We start from the raw sequence: 20,547 nt of genomic DNA, 5'->3' as shown, positions 1-20,547 counted from the left end.
AAAGCCATCAGCTTTATACAATATTTTTAAAAATCTGTGTATAGAGGACACTCATTGGGCACAACAATTTTGATGCTAGTATATATATGCTAGGAATATTCTGTGTGAAGTCACACATGCCCATTGTACATTTCTGTTATCTTCCCAAAGAATAAATAGAGGGCTTGTAAATCAATACATAATGGTGGACCAATGATTGGAGAAAATTTGGTTAAAAACTGCATTAGAGATTGAAGTTTTGATCTTGTAGAGTGAATCACATATTACAAATTGGATCTTTGGAGCCATTTCAGTGTATTGCGTTACAAGTGAGCATATCTGATAAGAAGGTATGTTAAACACAAGGCTATTCCATAAAGGAAGAAAGATAAACAAATTAATCTAAAAACTTCTCAAATGAATTTGAAAGTGTCATAACTTAAAGGCCTTTAGAGCTTTACAGATTAAGCTGATCTCTCAACAAATATGACTGATTTGACTAAAAACAGGAAAACATTAAACAGCTAGATGAAAGGTGCCTATGAAAATTGGACCAACTTTGACAGAGAGCATCCTGTCATAAAGTTTTTTTTTAAATATTGGATCAAGATGCAGAAATACAGAGATACTTCAAAACAGTTATTTTCCTAACATGTGCAAATCAGCAACATTTAATAAATTTTGTTTACAAAGCATCCTGCTGAGATTTCCTGGTTTCCTGCACTTTAGCTATATCCACAACATGAGCGATCTCAGGCTCACTTGGAACTCTTGTATGTCTGTGATTTTTGCTAGGCTAAGGTAACACTCAAAAAGTATAATTTTTCTTGTATGCAGAGTATTTTTGGTTTCTTTGGTCTTTATTGAGTGTATGTATTAACAAGGAAATACTGGTACTGGGTACATTAAAAGCTAGTGAATTACTTTACATCAAAATCTAGAACAGTGATTAAACTGGTAAGAGTGACACCATTAGTAATCTGTAGAGTGAAACCTTAATTAAAGAACACCTGCGTAAAGAGTACATCTATATGTCTATAAAGATTACTTTATGTTTCAGAAGCTTCCAGTGAAAATTCCATTTAAATGCCATCTTTTGTGTACAAAATCTGTTTTCACTGCAAATAACAGAGCTCCTTGTTATTGTTTCCTGGGCATCTTGGAGATGAGAATAATAGCCTGTAAACATTCCACTCTCATTCCCCAAGTCAGAATTCTGTGGATGCTTACTGAGCCCCATCTTTGCTAGCCAAGGTTCCGATAGAATAGCCCTATCTACACCTTGGCAGATCGAACAGATATATTGGTGCTTTGTCCTAGCCATATCTGTTGGATTTCTTGAGTTGCCTCCCTTACTATGTAATGCCATCTAACCAATAACATGTGGCATTATACATCAACCAAAAATGGTGGGAGCAATTGACCTTAAAAGGATACTTTGGAAGTTTAACATCAAAAGTATGACGGTATACCAAAGGGAAGCCATTATGTGTGCATTTGAGTGAAAGGTATTTGTATAAACTGCATCCAATGAAATTGCCAGACCTGAAGCACAGAAATAACTGCTCAATATGCCAAGGCGTAGACAGGGTTATCACATCGGAACCTTGGCTAGTGAAGATGGCTGAGCCCTGAATACCCCATTTTTTTAAGCATTAATCCTATGTATAACTATGTATAAACATTTTTCCAAGCAGACTATGTATGTATATATGTATATATGTATGTGTGTGTGTGTGTATATATATATATATATATATATATATATATATATATATATATATATATATATATATATAAGACATGTGCTTGCATTGTATTAAAAACCCAGTAGCAACTGCGCTTACCACATGCAAACAGAAGATAGAATAAGTTATTTATAATGTATCAGGATCCCCACTGACAATGGTATTTACTACATGGAGCCAAATTCCCCAAAAATGGGTAAAATTAGTTCATCCTGATAGGCAGAGAATGAGAATGCATTGAGGAAAATGAAGATATACACTGGAAGAAAAGATTTTTTTCACAAGTCTGCAGTTATGATTTAAAATCTACAAGATGATTATGAAATAATAATATTCTGCATCTTTCAGCTGTGATACCATGTGTGCTGTAATATCACATGTCCTGAAATACCTAGTATTGAAGAAATATCAGGAGCAGAGCACTAGCATATTACAGCTTTAATTAATAGATGTTAAATAATTCCTTATTTATTATCCATGCAATTATACCAATGATATTCATGCTACATGTCTGCAGCATGATGCCCCAGTGCTGGACATCACTATAAACTGCCACATTGCAGACATCATAGCGATATGACTGAAAATTTTTTAAAGTTACATTAAAAATCCAAATCACATCACATCACATACCAATGATAGCTCTGTTAGGAAGAAAATTTTTGTATAGTGTGAAAAAAACACCCTACTGATATATAAAATCATGAACAATTGAAAGATTAAAAAATCAGCAAAGACATTATGGAAAAAAAACATTCACTGAAACTAACTATCAGGCATGTTTCACGATATAATTTTCATGAATGTTTTGTAATACTCAACAACGAAAGTCACTCTGTCTCAGTTTATCATATGTGTGTTGTTTCCCATGCTTCAGTCAACTTAAATCATGTTGGATTGTCACATCCGATATAATCAGACAAGTATAGTTCTTAAATTTTGACATTCTGTTGCAGTAAAATATTATTTATGGTCAGGCAACATTTAAAATGTCAGCCATATTCTATCACTGGTAAATCCTTTTTTGCATCTGAAACATTATTTTGCATTTTTGAACCATCTGATTTGCATGGAGCATAATTTATTGACTTGAGACTGCCAGAAATAAGTGTATTGTTTAGTTTGAATGAGTGTAACGATGTTCCCTCTTGATAAAGAGGGGTGGTTAATTAGATTTGGCTGTCGTTATCTAGAAGACGACCTCCCTCGATTTTATTGCCCAGTGTGAGTGGATAGATAGGACATCAACAGAGAACTGAGCATAACTGTTGAAAAGAAATAATACAATACAAGCCCCCTTAAACAAGAGAATAACAATTTAATCAATGACATGAACTGATAGTGTCAAATATAAAATTATCATTAACTCACGATAATCAGCAACGTCCTAACAGACAAAGGAAATTAATTCATACAACCCTATGAAATCCTACACATCTGAAAATGTGGCTCACATGCAATCAGTCAGTTCTATCAATGAACTAGTAACTATAAAATTGAAGAAATAAATTACATAAACAACTCTAGCATATCAACAGATTTCCATGAAATCGAATAAACGATGCATATTTTGGATCCTAGGCATATCAAACAAAACAAACAAAATAGAAAATTGCATAAAAAATTAAAATTGCATACCTTAATGCTGTTCTTTCCAAGAAAATGTGTGTCCTAGCACTAAAGGCCTGTCTTTGCTTACAAGACAGACAGCTGGTCCCCTTACTTGTCTTAACAAGAAAATAACTACTCTTTAGTTTTCCCCCAGAGTCAGACGAGTCTAGCTCCTCTTGCAGGAAGATCTCAGACTGAGGAAATTTGCCCAAAGTTGTTACTTTAAATTCAGCATTTCATCCAGGGTGTATGCCTTAAGTTAAACTGGCCAATCGTAATCAGCCATTCCTAAAAAAAAAATTCCCCAAGATAATTATTTCTTCCGTCAGACTTTGACAGCCTAGAATCTGAGAAATATGACACATACCAGCTTCCTTTTGTTAAATGACTATTCAACATGGCATTCCCATTAAGTGGGTATGGTCGGTATCTTAGTGTTTACTTTTCCAGGACATCTTTATAATGCCCGGGTCAATTCTAAATTAGCCATAGATGCTGGCCTCTCCCTCTCCCATGAAATTTAATAAATTGACATGGTAAAAGGCCAAAGTAACCCATTCACATAAAACCTTGCTGGCTTGACTGTAATAAAATTTTAATGTACAATATATTTGATTTTAATGTTCAATACTTATTCAAAATTCAACACATTACAATGAGATAGCAAGAGTTAACATGCTTGGATGTTAATGGCCCTCACATGTTCAATCATACTGTCTCATCAAAACTATCTAGTACTTGTATCTTGTTGATTGAAATTTATATTTGTGCATGATTGTATCATACATTAAAAAAGTGGACATATAAAGCAATGAAGTCTGCATTCTCAAACTGTTTTTTAAGTACGAGAACTTTGACTTGCACTTAGTAGCATTGAGATTGACACTGAAAAAGCAAACACAGTTAAGGGTCTTGGAAGGTATAGTTTATTGAGATTTTCCAAAACCTTGTGCTTGTCACAAGTTAACTTTTGAAATAATGTTCAAGTATACAATAAAAGTTTATTGTGTGGCAGTTTTATATCTTAACCCTTTACCTCATGCAAGCATCTTTGGACGCCTCTACTCCATTCGCATGGAAGTGCCTTTTGACGCCTCTACAAGATTCGCATGGAAGTGCCTTTTGACGCCTGCTGTAAACATCAGCCATTTTGAGCTGGTTTTCGTAGCGCCACCTCGGGGAAAACCCCCCTATTAGATACTACATTCATTTCTGCGAATGACAATTACGTCAGATCACGTGGTCGCTATTCATGTACTGGTCGATGTCTGCTATTTAAAGTAACTGGGTCATAATCTCCACTCTCCAAAATGGCAGCCGCAGATTTCATTCAGTACATACGAAGTTTTCAAGATTAGAATCACAACCACGAAAGATTCAATAAATTAGGTAAAGTCTCTAATATTGATGTAGGCAGCAATTCGTTTTATAAATTATCAAATTCAGATGACTTAGTGATGTAGACGCAGACTAAAAACATGTAAATTTCGAGTATCGGAAATGGCAGCTACGGTTGGTCACGCAGCCTCACTGACATGATGTTGAACGAGTTCTCTCTCGATTTTAAAGCACATAAAAAATTCTTCTGTGAAAAATGATTACACAGCTATAACAATCGGACTTTACTTTTAAATTTTTCCACATATAATTGATGTGTACCAAAGATGTAAAATGGTTAAAACTGCTGTTAAACGTAACATCACTACATTGCTTAACAATCCACAGGCAGGCCTATGCGTATGCTGTCGACTAGGTAATAGGTGTTCTATTTATAGCATGCTGCACTTTGTCACTATGCTCTATGAGGTAAAGGGTTAACCTCATATCATCCTGAGACTTGTAGTCTCAGGGTAGCATGATAAATGATATGAAAATTACCATATGATAACCCCTACAAAATAGGTGTTAACGTTATTTAGTTGAAAAATAGTGGTTGAATAAACTTAAATCTTTATGAGCCAGATGGATGATTTGAGGGCACTTATGACTCTTGCTTTTGCGAGAGTATTTTCTTATTTGCTGAAACTTTATTAATTTGCATCATATATCAATCCTGCATTTTTTCCAAGTGGCATGCATTTGTACAGAGCTTGTTGGAGAATCTCATCTTTTAATTGCTTCACGTCTGGAGACTGCACAGTTTATTAGCCACAGAATAGGTAGGTTTACAGAATTTAATAAAGAAAATAATTATCTTGGATTACGATGAAATAACTTATAAAATGAACCCGAGATGAAGGATTTTACTAAACATATGAATGAGAATCACCTGGGCCACTTGTATTGAAGAGAACATCATCTGATACTATCTCAGAAACATTTGTTCTCAATTGCAAATTACTGGGTAACTAGTGTGGCAGAAACATACAGAATAACTCTTATGACATGTGAATTTAACTATTGATTAATGATGAAAAATAGGTGTACTTTGTACAGAAGAATTTAGCTGCTTAATTCTGGACTTTGTGAACTAGTTCCTTGTTGAAGAACTGATAAAGTTGTGAACTGTCAGCTGGGACTGTATGTATCTATCTAACATTCCACCTGGCCACTGTAAGCTGGGACTGTATGTATCTATCTAACATTCCACCTGGCCACTGTAAGCTGAATGGTTTAATTTCTTGTGAAATGAATGGCAGTAGGTAGCAAGACATAACCGTCACTTTTATGCTGTCCTTAGTGTCAGTGGCATTGTTATCAATTTGTTCTTGTTTTGCTACAAGTTTTTCAGCAATGCTTTCATCACAGGATTAATATGCAGGTGCTGGCCTTTGTATTTGCTTAGATTTTCAACAGTGATTTCATTGCTTTTCTCTGTTTGAGTCATGAACTCAGGATGTCATTCTAAGTTAATTACACTCAGCTTTGTGTAGGACTAGAGGCTAATTTTTCGAACTGTTGTTCTGCTTAACATTTGCGTATTAACTGATATATTGATATATCTGGTATGTACATGCATGCAGATATGCAAATTTTGTGCAACCAACTTACAGCCCAAGAGTCATCACTTCACTATTGTACTTAGGGACGCATATTGCTTTAGAAGAGACACTGGAAGTTTGAGCACCTGATATGACAATATTTATAACTCAACAGACCCGTGTACCAAGATACCTTAAACGTTTGATTATAGTGCAACACATTTGAGAATGGAATATATCTCAGAGGAGGTGTCAAATCTGATTAAAGTGTGGACTTGGGAGCTTTAAACACCTTAGAAGAAATATGACTTTGTAAAACTGGGAAAATCAATTGATAAGTGTATCAGTGTATTCTAATCTCTACCTTACAACACATTTCACTGGACATGTATCATCTGAGTAAATGGTACATGTCCACATTTCATCAGTTTGAGTTTTGAAGTTGATATGCCAGAGCTGACACCAATGGAAGAATTCAGAAAGCTGTGTGATGAAATTAATGCGGATTTGAAACAAAATGCCTATGCAAGGTTTTTATTCAATTTGTAATGTCTATATTTGACACTTTAACATCCTTTAGTCTGAAATCTCTATTGCTTTTTTCTTATAGACACCCTGAAATTATTTATGTTAAACAACACTATTTAGTATCTTGCTAACTATAGCAAAGTCACATAAAGTAACAACTCAGATGTATTACTGTAAATGTTTTTTTGGTCATCACTCATAGCAAATTTAATGATTAGTTTTTGAAATGGTTTTTGACAAAAGAGCTTTTAAAAACTTTAATGTGTCAAAAATACTGTGATTTTCATATTTGGCAAAATATTTGCTAGATATGCTTAAATTCTTATTCTACAAATTTCAAGAGGTGCAGCAATGTCCCCATTCCGTGTATGTATGTACCAGAAGAGCTATTACTTTTGTGTTGGGAGCCCTTCTGCTTTGGAGATGCATTCTCACACCCAATGTGGTTGTACCACATGTAAGATTCATTTCAAGTCTTCTTAATGTCACTAATTGAAGAGCTGTGACACCAGTCATGCATGGTTGTAATTACAAAGAAATACCAAATGGAGTTGACATTAAATTTAACAGCAACTTCTTTTCCACAAAGCATGCTAGAATTGAGATGTGTAGTTAGTAATTTATTTTTTAGCAAGTTGTTACCAAAATGACGGCTGCTTGCTTTTTGTGGTTTGTGTGAATATTACATTGGAGTATTTTGATGTAAGAGATTACAAGTAAAACCAAACACTAGAAAACTAGTACCACCCGTAACTGTTGAAAGGATAATACATATGTTTCTTGTTGCTTTAGGTATGTGGTTTGTGAAAAAGCAGATAAATTATGTACTCAAAATTGAGGAGAATGTTTGGATAATTTCAGTTATATTTAAATGAATATCATGGGTAAAGATTTCATCTGAGTTGTTCACAAATATGATGAATTGTACTTGCCACACAGGCAACTGAATTTTCAGAAATAAATTTTGCACCAAAACCATAGTAACCATTTTCTTGACAAGCAATCAAGTTTACTTTAATCCTGGGCAGTTTCCAGTTTAATTAAAGTAAGGCTTACACTGATTTTCCTTGCCAGCTGATATGACTTTGAGTTATATGTATTTACTACTTGTGTGTTTTGGGGGCACAGGGTATTAGTTCTTGTTGGGTTGCAGTTACATGTTTTGGGCAGAAATATTGCAAATTATTCAGACGACTGTGGAATAGTGTGTAGAGATATTTAATGTACGGAGTAAGGAAATACAGTTAATTCACTGTTCTTCATGGGGTACCAGTTTTCATGGATTTTGTGGTCATTAGAAATCATAGTTCAAATGACCAGTGAACAGAGAACTGTCAGTGATGATAATAGAACCTCCTTCCCAAATCAGCAAAGTTAAGTACCAATGAAAATGTGATATTTCTAAAACCACACAAATGTACACATAAGAAAATAAATGAATTTGCAATGGGACACAATTTTCATTATGTGTTATGTTTCTTGTATAACTATTCAATTACAACAAATATTGTGACTAGATAAATTTGTTTCAGCATATTAAGATTTTCTTCTGTCTAGTTTCTTTGCCTCAGATTGGGGCTCAAGAATCAAAATCTGGGACACAGGTGAACATTTTTAAAATCTTCTGATTAATTATGGACTGCAATGTCAATAATTATAACAATAAAAACAGGATGACTAATGTCCATTATACAAAAGATAATAGTACATATAATTATTAAAGCATATCTTATTATTATTATTATTATTATTATTAGTAGTAGTAGTAGTAGTAGTAATATGTACATACTCGTGATATCTCTTCTTAAATATTGACATATTTTCTGCATCTTTTACATGCAGTGGAACTGCACAAAAGTATTGGAAGCCTGAATAAATCCTGTAGATACTCAGTTGCAGTTCCATGTATACATTAATGTACAAGAACAGCCTTGAGAAAAATCAACTTGTTTATGTATTGTAAACCATTTTAATTCTGTTTTTGATGAATAATCAGTTGATGCATCAAAAAAATAATGCATGCTACTCTTTCTGAAGTTTACGAAATCTGTCCAACTGAGATTTGTCACAGCTTCACCAGACAGTTGAATGGTAATCCATATTTGGAAAAATATATACGAGTTTCTTGAGGTAAATGTTTCATGATGTTTCTTGATTCTACTAATTAGAACAGTTTTTGTTGATAGTGCTTTACAGATCTTGTCAGTATGGTCATACCGTTTTTTTTTTTAAATACCTACTGATATGACTAAAGCTTTTCATCTAGGACATCTAATTTTCAGTCATTTTCTTGGAATAAATAATTTTAGGTTCCCAAATTGGTGAAGTTTTTGTGAGGTCCACAGTCATCCATTTTGTTTTATCTTCATTGATAGTCTCATTTTTGTTGTGCCTAAATTTGCTGTCTAAAGCAGACAGTGCCCAATCTTGTTTGTTTCAAAATTAGATGTATACAAGGTTGCATCTTCTGCAGGAAATCTCTATTTGTGAATTCATTACTTGATGGAAGATTATTTACATAAATAACAAAAAGGAGAGGGCCAAAAACAGATCCTTGAGGGACTACTTATGAATAATGTGAGTTTGTGAGCTACTATTGCCAGTGATTACTTGTTGAAATCATTTATTTAGGTATATCTAAACGAGTTGGAAGAATTGTCAAACCTGTAACAGTTTGACTCTTGCAGTATAATTCAATGTTCAACTAGACCAAAGGCTTACATTAAGTCAAGAAAAACAACCCCAATCAAAGAACCATTATCCAGTTCTTATATCCAAAGAGGTGTTAATTTAGTGAGTTCTGTCCAGCATGGGTGATATTTTCTAAGTCTTAATTGTGCCATATGAAATAGAAAGTAAGCTTTAAAAAATTAATAGACATGATTAACTTATTTTTTAAATAATTTTGATAATATAAGTAGAATGGATGCTAGCCTGCATTTCCCAATTCTTTTCTCCTTTTTTGGAGATTGGTGTAACATTTGCACATTTGAAGGAATTTGAAAAATTACTACTCACTATACTTAATACAGTGACTGGAGAGGCTTATGAATATATTATTAAACATTTAAGTGATGTCTTGTAGAGATGTCATGTCATCATTTTTCATAAATCTAGAGTGGACACAACTTTTCATGGGTTTTTTCAGCACTTTCAGATGCCTCCAATGATGTCTTGGTACTCTTCCTTTCATCAATAGCATGTTTACAGTTTCTAGTAGTCATCTTTTGCCATATGAGTTAGAAACTTATTTTTTCTATAGTATATCTTGCCTTCATTTCTTTTAAATTGATCCCTTAGGCGAGTAGCCTCATTGATTTCTAGGCAAATCCACTTGGCTTTAAGTTGATGTTAATTTTTTTTTTTCATAGCGGCATGGTTATCAAACATTGTATTTAATAAAATAGACTGTGTCTCTAAGGCAGTGTTGACATCAGCTATATTGCTACTAAATGGATTGTGGGTAATTTGGATTTTTAATGTTACTTTAACATATTTTCAGTCATATCACTATGATGTCTGCAGTGTGACAGTTTATGTAGCATCATGTCCCACCCAGTTACATTCTCTTGACACATCATCAGCCAATGTGGGTATGTGAGAAAGCTTGCCAGTAACTTCTCGTGGGTCGGTGGTTCTTTCCGGGGTTTTCCCAGGTTCTTCCTCCACCATTAATACTGGCTGCCACGTAGAGCCTATTGTGTGCTGAAAAATGGCGTTAAACCCTACAACAACAACAAGTACCATTTTTAGAAATCTTCAGCATGACTCTGCTGGGGTTTAAATTTGAACTTTCTTTCAATAAGGCATTCTAAATTTGCTTCTCAAATCTATCAATCCGCTTTTGAAAACTTTATTGTCTGACTCTTATTTCAAGACCATAAACCTTGAGCATCGTCAGAGAGAAAGGTTGCACATAGACTTAGAATACTAACTGATCTAGATTGCCATCACTTTAATTTAGTTTTGTTCAGTTTAGGCAGGATATCTAGGTTGGCTACACCCCATTTGAGCAAGGACAGGATTAATATAATGAGCATTGGATTTAAGTAATTACCTGGTACCTAGATCTCTTTGCTTGACAAGGAATCCTTATACATCTGCTTGATCCTTACAGATTCCTCCTGAAATTCCAAGGATCAGCAACACTTGTTGTTGACTGCAGTCTTTCTTCCTGACATCTTAGTAGGTGCCAGACTAGGTTACTGAGTTCACTTCCATGATCCATCAAGTACCCCCATTTGGTTACACCAGACCCAGTTAGAATCCCACAGGAAAGAAGTATACATGCGTCAGAATAAGGGGGCAGTAGAGAGGGTAATAAATGATTCCAAAATTTTCCTGGTTTCAAAGACTTTGGTGGTGGGAATTTTATTCAGAAAGAGCGCATCATGTTGTCATCAGACTCAATCAGGAATGCTATAAGGGCTAACAGTTGGGCAGTCTTCAAAGACACAAGTATGCTTACCTGCTATCACCATCCTCCCATCCCATAGAAATTCCTGAGGTCTTTTCTGAGAGAGAAGGTCATTTAATTTCTGGTTCTTCACATTAGCCTATTTTCTGTTCCCTGAGTCTTTACCAGACTGATGGGAGTAATAGCAACATACTTAAAATCTTCAGGGATGTCCATCATTCACTATTTTGATGGCCTGATGCACAATGTTCCCAGATGTACCTGACTAAGATACCTACATTTTGTTGGAAAACAGTGACTCATCTGGGATTAATCCCCAAGCAGGAGAAGCTCGATGTGACTCCATTTCAAAATGTCCTCATAAGTGAGGAGACAGTTCATATTCCTTTGATTGGATCATGCTTATACTGTCCCTCATAAAAAGTGTCTTGGGGAAGACTTCAGTCTCTGCTCATGTCTTCCTCTCATTCCTGGATACCCTGAATGCAGCAGCAGATCTAGTTTCACTGGCAATATTTCATGTGTGGAACCTCTTTAAATTGAATTCTTTTGTGACCCCAATTTAGTCACCACCTGAGTTGAATGCTAAATCAGTACTCATTTCTGGCCAAAGTTCTAATACACACCTCACAACCTCACATTTTCCAACATTTCAACGTGGTCTAGTTACTAAGCAATACTGTGGTTTGTTAATGGTCACCTCAGATAACATGTTGGTTATGGCATACTGCAGATCTCAAGGAGACACTCAGGCCCCTTAACTTTGCTTGGAAGACTGGAACCTCCTTTGATAAACGTAAGAGTCCACCACATTCCAGGCAAGAGAAATACTGTGGCAGACTGGAATGGTCAGTCTTCACAGAATGGTATCTGTACCTTCATGGCTGGTTCATGTCAAACAATTTATCCACCAAGATAGATTTTCATGTAGGGTTACAGACTCCATCACCCAAGCTAGAAAAGAACCAGATTCCAATGTTTATGATCCCAAGTGGAGAGGATTCTGTAAGTCATGCAGTAGGCAGCATATTGATTTTATCTGCCCCCCTTTTGACCACATTTATGGATTTTTTTCTTCTCTTTGCTGTCTCAATCATAAGTGTAGCCCTCTCAGATACCCTTAAGTTCTCTTTTGGGTTCCATCAGGGTTGGATCCTCACCCTTCAGAACTGATCAATATATTTTGAGTTTCAGAGACCATTCTTTCACACTTTAATGGAATCCTTCCAGTGTTCTTGGCTTGTGATCTAAACAACCTTTTGAACCTTTGAAGCTTCCTGCACAAACATTACATCAAAGACATTCTTCACGCTGTCTTCAGACTTGGTGAGAAAGGAATGAAATTTATCCCTTCTCTGAGGAAAAGTGTTGTTTATGATTCAGTGGAAACTTCAATCCAGTCTCCTTTCATTGCCAGCCTGGTTTTCTGGCCAAGAGTCAGCCATGTTTGGTAGCCCCTTAACTAGTTGAAATCCCCTAGTCTCATTCATATCCTTGCTGGTGATGATCAAGAGAGACTACTTTACCCTGTTAGAGCCTGTTTTAAAAATTTAAAAAATAGAAATGAATGGTCAAACTATCGTTTTCTTCCATTTAAAGTATGTTTACCAGTCATCAGCTCAAGATTAATTATTGTATCAGGGGAGCTTATCTGTCACTGAGAGAGATCTTTCTTTAATGGGAATCAAGCTCCTGAGCTGAGGTCTCTTTCTGCATCTTAGGCCTTTTGTTTTGTCCAGATGATGTCAAGAAACTGACATTCTGAAGGTCTTACTCAACCTTGTGCTCATTTTACCATCATTCTGTGTCACACCACCGTGAAGGCATCTACACATGAGGCCTGATTGTTTTAACCCAGCAAGTTGTGATGCCACCCTTCAGTCTGCATTAGAGCACCTACTGACAATGAATAATATGTTCAATCTGACAGCTAGTCGTTGGGTCATGAACCTCCCACTTGGGCTGGAAATGTCAGCAGCATAATATTAACAGGCAGTGTATTACTGCTATTAAAATATAGTGTTTGGGTGTCAAACTAATATTAATAATGCAATACTTACCTGTTATTATTGTCAGATTCTCTCCTCCCTAATCTTCTTATGTTATTTCAGTCTCAATTAAAGGTAAAGAAGGATGATAATTGTCTGAATGATGGAGGTGGCTTACGCATGTTACAGGGACTGTGGGGATTTATTGTTTATTGTGTTCTAGGCCTCTGGTTACTAATCTGAGTTGGGAATTTTGGTGTGGGAACAAATGCCAGGAAAAATAAAATTAAAAAAGAAACAACAGTATGCACAGCTTACCAACCTTTGAAGTAGAGAGAAATTTTTTTTTGTGTTTGTGGGGTTTGATGCCATTTTTCAGCATATTATAGGATATACATGGTGGCCAATATATTTGGTTTGAGGAAAAACGGGAAGATCCCAGGAAGAACCACTAACACACAGGAAGCTAGTGGCAAGAGTTCTCAGTATCCTCAGTGTTTAAGTTCAGGACAAATTGCAGATAATAGGTATAACAAAATCATATTACACATCCAACATTTATCCCAAGTTCATAAATAGATTATCATTTTTAAAATGGGATTTAATGAAAGATAGAATTTGTTTAATATCTTGTATTGGTATAAGGCATTTTGGATTTGTGATGTTCATTAATGTGACATAGAAATAAATATATTAAAACGGACAGTCATAACCATACCTTTTTGAACTATATGCGATTTTTTGCAGATTTGTTTTATTTGTTCTGTACTGAAACTTTTGCTCATCTGTTATCCAATGCTACCATGTGGATGTCATGAAAATCTTCATTTGGTTATGTGTCTTGATTCATCAAATACAAATTCTCGTTTTCTTCTCCTGCCATATCAATAATAGGGGCATGTGATATTACCCATGTCTATGTGCCTCTTCAAGGTGTGTCCTGTTATAATGTTTTTGCTGTACAGCTTTGGAAGAATTTCATTTTTTCAGACCAAAATTTTGTATGAGGGTTATATTAAAAGATCTAGATTTTGTTATCACCACTTTCCCAAAAAATTTAATGGAATTATGACCCCTATGTCTTAAAACTTTGCCATTGTATTGCATAATTGCATAATAATTTCATTTGTGCTGAGTAACCTTAGGGACTTAATTGATTCAAACCAAATTTATTGTGAGATTTTACATTAACAAGACCTATTTCAAATTTTTTTAATGCTGACAGTTGCTAAACAAAAATTTAACACAGTGATATACCCACTTTAACTCAGAACTTTGCACTTATATTGCATTGTTTCACTCAATAACTTTGAAGGATTTCCAATACATGATTTAAACCAAATTTGAGACTTTGCATTAAGACCACCTGAATCAAGTTGAAGTTTCACCATTATCCAAAAAAATTAACAGTGTTAAAGCCCGCATCTGATTTGGAATTTTGTCAGATTCAGTTTTACTATTTTTGACAGAAGTTTACAGAATTGTGGCCCAATTTTAATTTGTGGCATCATGTTGTATTAACATGTTTCTTGTTTAAACCCTTGAAAATATGATGTACCGAAAAATTAGTCAGAAGTACTCTATAAAATATGTGATAGTCAGAAGAGTATCAGTACCTTTTAACTTCTTCCTATTTTTTGTGAGTTATTAGCAGCTAGGAAACTTAAGATTTTCCTAATCTGTTAAAACAGGTAGGAAATGTAATCGCAAGAAATCAACAAAAAGATTTAGACTTAATCTTTATGAGCATTACCTTTACACTTGAAAAATTTGTTTGGTTCCCTCTTAATTCATAAATAAATGAAATCTATTGCTGTTTTTGAAAACTCGTAAAGCACCAATTTACTTATGGGACCATATTAAATATTGTAGAAATTACTGTCTAAATTTAACATAGGTTTCAGAAATTCTCAAATGCTGGGGTATACTATGGCATACATGATAAGTGGCAATTAGTGTGATAGGAGATATACATGCTGTGCAATAAAGGTGACTGAATGCTAGCAGCTAAAATATGAAGTCAAAAGTCCAGAGTATGAGATAAATGTCAGGTAAATCCCAAGTCTTGTGCACAGTGTCATGCAGTCTTAATAACATCTTAAAATTTATTGTCACTAGAGTCAAATGGTAGAATTATGAACACCTGCTGTGTCATTTTTCCAATGTACCAGTATTTACTCTTCAAAGCCAATGACAGCCCTTTTATGTATTGTACTTGAGAAATGCCCTACTAAAGTGTGCCATTGTTGATACTATTATGCAGTATGCAGCCACATTGATCATGGTAATTGGTTTTGTTTAGTGTTCTACTGCACAACAACACAAGTAGGTTATCATTAGAATGAAGTGCCTTGCCAAACAAACACTGTGGTAGCCAATCCAGGTTGCTGATCCAATGGTAATATTATAACACACATCCTTTTGGATTGAGCCTATTCTACATCCCCAAGCCCCCTCCCCCCAGGGATGGGGATTGAACAAGTAATTACCTTTTGTATGGTAATCAAGCACCCAGAATTTATGAAATTACTTTCTCTCCTGTCAGATCTATAGGGGGTTTCATGGTTACAAAGGAGTTACTGGTCGTAGCACCTTATATTACCTCCCTTTCCAATGCGCATGCCCACAAAAAATTTCCAGTTCTGGATAGTTCACCATTCTACGCTTGGTTAGTGAAACATAAAGTCAACAAAGGAAGGTATCAGCTGTTACTACAGATCATTATGGTTAAGCCAATGAATCAGTTATATATGTCAAACATCTTTTGTTCATGCTAGGAGAATAATTATAGACATTAAATCAGATAATTAGATTCAGTGTCCATACTTACATTATATCAGATAATTAAATAATATTTACTTTCCATACTTAAATGATATCAAATAATTAAATTAAACACACTGTCCATACCTGATAATATAAATTCAATATCCATAAATTCAGATACATTTGTAGGAACATATTACTCTGCTCTCCGATTTTAAACATTGCACATTTTTGGTTATATAACTTTAACGATTTTTCTTTACTTATGCTGACTCGTAATAACTCTCAAATTTGATGGGGTCTTTAGACAACATTTCTGATTGCCACCAGCAAATTCATTTAGAACAGCCTTCTTAAAATTTCTGTTTAACTTTCCTTGCATTAAATATGTAAGTTTTAAAGTTCCAATTGTTTCACAGATTCCGTCATATTACTTTGGTTTGCCTTTTAAATCAATATTGATGCTCGTGACCAGATGTAAAATTGCAAACAGTATGATTTAAAAAAGAGACTGCTTGTAAGAACATACTCTACAAGTCAGTAATAAATGGATACTCACGTATATTCATATTTTTTTGTCTTTATGTATCAGTCACTCTTTCTAACTTAGCATCATTTTATACTTGTTTTTAACCAGAAGTGTGTTTATGTACTATACGTATGCGAACACATATTCATTCGAGGATATACATACCCATGCACCAGATGAAAGATGACAGACATACAGGCAGACAGATAGGTGAGATCCACAAATGTCCTATACATGCTTAGTGTGTCTAATATTATATTTCTCCAAATTGTATAATCTTAAATTTCCAACCATTCAAGGAAATAAAATTAAAATAATCATCAAGGAGACTCGTACGTGCGCCAGTCTGTTCAAGCGTGGTTGACATTTGGGCATTTTGAAAAAACTCATTTCATGAAAAATATAATGAACATTAATATAAAAGCTGAAGCCTAAATCAGTAATTAAAAACCTTAAGAAGTTAGAGATTTTTTTCTCATTGTCGTTCAACCTCCATTAACTGCTATTGAAACTGTACAAAATATATTTTCATTATTCTTCAAGCGAGATAAATTACAAGAACTTTTTATGCAGCGATACACTTTCACAAAATCAAATAATACAAACTAGAGCATAAGGTAGTAATGGAAAGATAATGAAGTTCTGAAATGGGCAGATAATATTTATTTGAAAGCTGGGAGCAGCGTAAGTTAGTGAAAAGATGTGAAAGTAATTGATCAAATATTGATAGAATTTCTTTTTAAGATAGTGAGATATCGATCCTGCTTGCATAATGTGAGCGGTCTGTCGCATTTTCTTGATCGACATCTGCCATTTTATATTGACTGAACTATCCGGAAGTGAGTTGCACCGATATGCCCTCTGGTGTTTTCAAGGGGAGATACTAACCGTGAAACCCCCTATTGTTGTAGTTGATGCTTAGTACCAAGGATGCTGAACCATGTTAGCATGCATGTATCAGAGGGTTTGAAATAAGGTCACAAGACTCCAACAGACTGAATATAACTTTATTATATGACTTGATCTGCAATATAAACATGAAAACATGACTAGTTTTCATCACCACTAAAGGTCAGATTTTCACTACTACATGGCTGAATGGCAAACGCTCAAATGCACATGAAGTTCTTAAAGTTCTGGGACTTGATACTTGTTTACTGGGTGACTTATACTGACCATTGATTGGAAGAAAAGACATTTTCTACTTAGGATGTTCCCCTAATTCAGAAACTTATATCTGCAGATATCTGTATGGATTGTACATGTATCAATTAATAAAATAAAAATTGTAAAGTTAAAACAATATGAAGTGATTAGTTTGTAAAAGATTTGTGTTGATATGATTGTGTGTGGTCTATCAGGAGAACAACCGAGTCAGCATATTGTTTTGTGACATACATAAGTGGAGACTTTCTACTTTAAATTTTAAAATTTGCCTCTAAAAGTGAGACAAATGGGAAATCCCCCTTAAGCCAGTTAGGAATTTATTTTCTATATATTTGCAGAAAATCTGCTTGAATTGAAGAAATATCTCCTTGAAGAATGTATCAGAAATATCACACATATGCAAATACAATGAAAGTTATTCGCTATATTTGCTTCAGCACTTTACACAAATTGCACAATTTTTTTATCTTCTCACATACATATTAGAAGAGTCTTCATTTTGAGACCTTATTCTGTTGAGCTCCTTTTTTATTTTGGGTCAGATTGTCAATGATTAGGGTCATTGTTGCTCAAAGAAAAATAGGCTTTGCAAAATAGCTTTTGTTCTACAGTAAGTTTAAAGCCCAAACTTTGTGGATATCTTTCACTTGGGTAAAAAGAAGCATGTAGATTCTGGGGTCTACAGGTCAGATGTCACAGTCATGTTACGTCTAATAAGAAAATGCTGGTAATGGTTTCTGCACATCAGGTAGAGTTCACCTTGACAAAAAGTGCACTACACTGAGATTCATTTGTCAGTAATTTCCAGAGTCAACCATACCATTGTTACGTTTAGGCTTTTAATAAATGCAATAATAAAATAGAGAAGAAAACAAGCTTTGTAAAATTTAACAAATTATTTATTTCTGTGGAAAAACAAGGTAAATTTGAGGGAAAAAAGTTAGTTCTATGAGTAAAATCCAAAAATAATCCAAGAATTAAAAAAATAGAAGTTCTAGAAATAAAAAGTCCTAAAATAATCTGAGTTGGAGTCTAATAAATAAAAAATCCATGATGGAGGAATATGACGTATGCAATAGTCAGGGCTGTCCTGATGTTTCATCAGTTCCTTGTTGAACCACAGAAAATAATATTACAGTTTTGAATTCCGAAAAAAATTTCAATAAATGTCTTTGTCCAAGAATTATATATGAGCACTTAAATATTTCCAGGAAAAAGAATGAATAATTCCATAAAATAGAATTTCAGCTCAAACTGGTCACAACAAAACACTTCTAAGTGTTAATGGTTTATAGCCCAACTGACTAAATTCTCAGTAGAAAAGAGTTATACACTAATTTAAGGTGCAAAATAGATTCCTGTATGAGGGTCACATGGTCATGTTTCTAGAATAAGATAGAAGATTTACATGACTAACACTGCTCCGGTGGCCTAATTTTTAGAGTGTCCACCTTGGAAGTGGGAGGTCGTGGATTTGAACCCTGGCCAATTCATACCAAAGACTTGCAAAAATGGTACTAACAGCTACCTTGCTTGGCACTTAGTGTTAGAATTGGTTGGCCTGGTGTCGGGATAATATGACTGGGCGGGGACATCATGCTACGTTTCTGCGGCATGATGCCCCAGTGCTAGACATCGCTATAAACTGCCACACTGCAGACATTGTAGTGATATGACTGAAATTTTTTTAAAAGCTACATTAAAAATCCTATTCACATATACATGACCAACATCACATACTCCCAGTATGGTGTCAATTTCACTTTATGAATCTACACTAAGAAAGAAGAAAAAAATTTTAAAATTGTTTACTTAACTCTCACTGATTCTGAATCAAGGTCAGGAACTAGGTCAACATTTGATACAAAGTTTCTGTTATTAGGTGTTTATGAAGAAATACAGTCAGGTCAAACTTATTTCTGGAAAATATCAAATCCAGTAAATAAAGTTACATACAAATAGCATGTAATGGAATAAAAACAAAAATTTAAAACTAACAAACAAATAATTAAATTAAATCAAATATAAATTAAATCAAATATACATAACACCATAATAATGTTTACTTTGTGAAATATTAAACATCACTTAGGAATGTACCATTTGTGATACTCTGGTTTTGACATTTCTGCTGGTTCAAATTTGAAATTATTATTTGTTTTTAGTAAAATGAGAAGATTCTGTGAATTGCCTGTGTAAATTTGCATCCTATCAAGAACAGTCATCATAAGCTACAAGTTTAGATTGAAGTTAATCCAGTTTAAGAAAAATAAATTGGATGACATTTCTATCTTTTTCAGCTTAGATCAACTGTCACAACAGGAAATTGAGGCAAGTCTACTTAAACTGTCCTTTCTCTTGTATTAAGAATGTATTTTCATAAATACTCATGATACATGTACTTACTGTGATATATTATACAAAAACATATTTCACATTTATATGCTTCTTATAAGGTGGAATGGATTATGTTTTTTGTTGTCAGTCCAACTTGCACCAGTCTGTCCATTTATTACCAATCTTTGAGGATGATTTCCACTTGGGGTAAGGGAAGAATCCTATTGATATTGGGGTCAGAGGTCAAGATCACTGTGATTAAAATAAGAAAAATGGTTCCTGCATAAATATTTCAGTCCTTGACATGCACCTTTACTAAATTTTTTTGATAACTTATAAATTGGTCAATAAAGAATCCTATTGGTTTTGACTGGAGGAGAGAAAAGTTCTGGCATAATTACAATAGTTCTAGATCATGTACATTGGCCAAAATTGTGGAGTCCTTGCACTTAAGATATGAAAGGGACCTATTGATTAAAGGGTGAAAAGGTCAGGTTCACCATTGCTAAAAGGAAAACATGTTTTGCAAAAATTTTGTTCTGAAGCAGTCTCAAAT

At 34.4% G+C, this 20,547-nt stretch overlaps 1 protein-coding gene across 4 annotated transcripts in view; it reads left to right on the top strand.

Moving 5' to 3' along the window:
• The window catches only part of LOC149799036 (inositol 1,4,5-triphosphate receptor associated 1-like), a 257,140-nt gene that overhangs the window by 150,982 nt on the left and 85,611 nt on the right, over positions 1-20,547 (top strand). For all 4 annotated transcript variants that reach the window (XM_089957997.1, XM_089957996.1, XM_089957994.1 and 1 more), the window contains exon 5: positions 19,955-19,985. In XM_089957997.1, the coding sequence (XP_089814123.1) occupies positions 19,955-19,985 (31 nt within the window). The remainder of the gene's footprint in view (positions 1-19,954; positions 19,986-20,547) is intronic.

Source organism: Sinohyriopsis cumingii, chromosome 5 (assembly GCF_028554795.1).
Source record: "Sinohyriopsis cumingii isolate HCF-2022 chromosome 5, ASM2855479v2, whole genome shotgun sequence".
Lineage (NCBI taxonomy): Eukaryota > Metazoa > Mollusca > Bivalvia > Unionida > Unionidae > Sinohyriopsis > Sinohyriopsis cumingii.
Note: the sequence above shows the minus strand (reverse complement) of the source record. Positions and strands in the feature narration are given on the sequence as shown.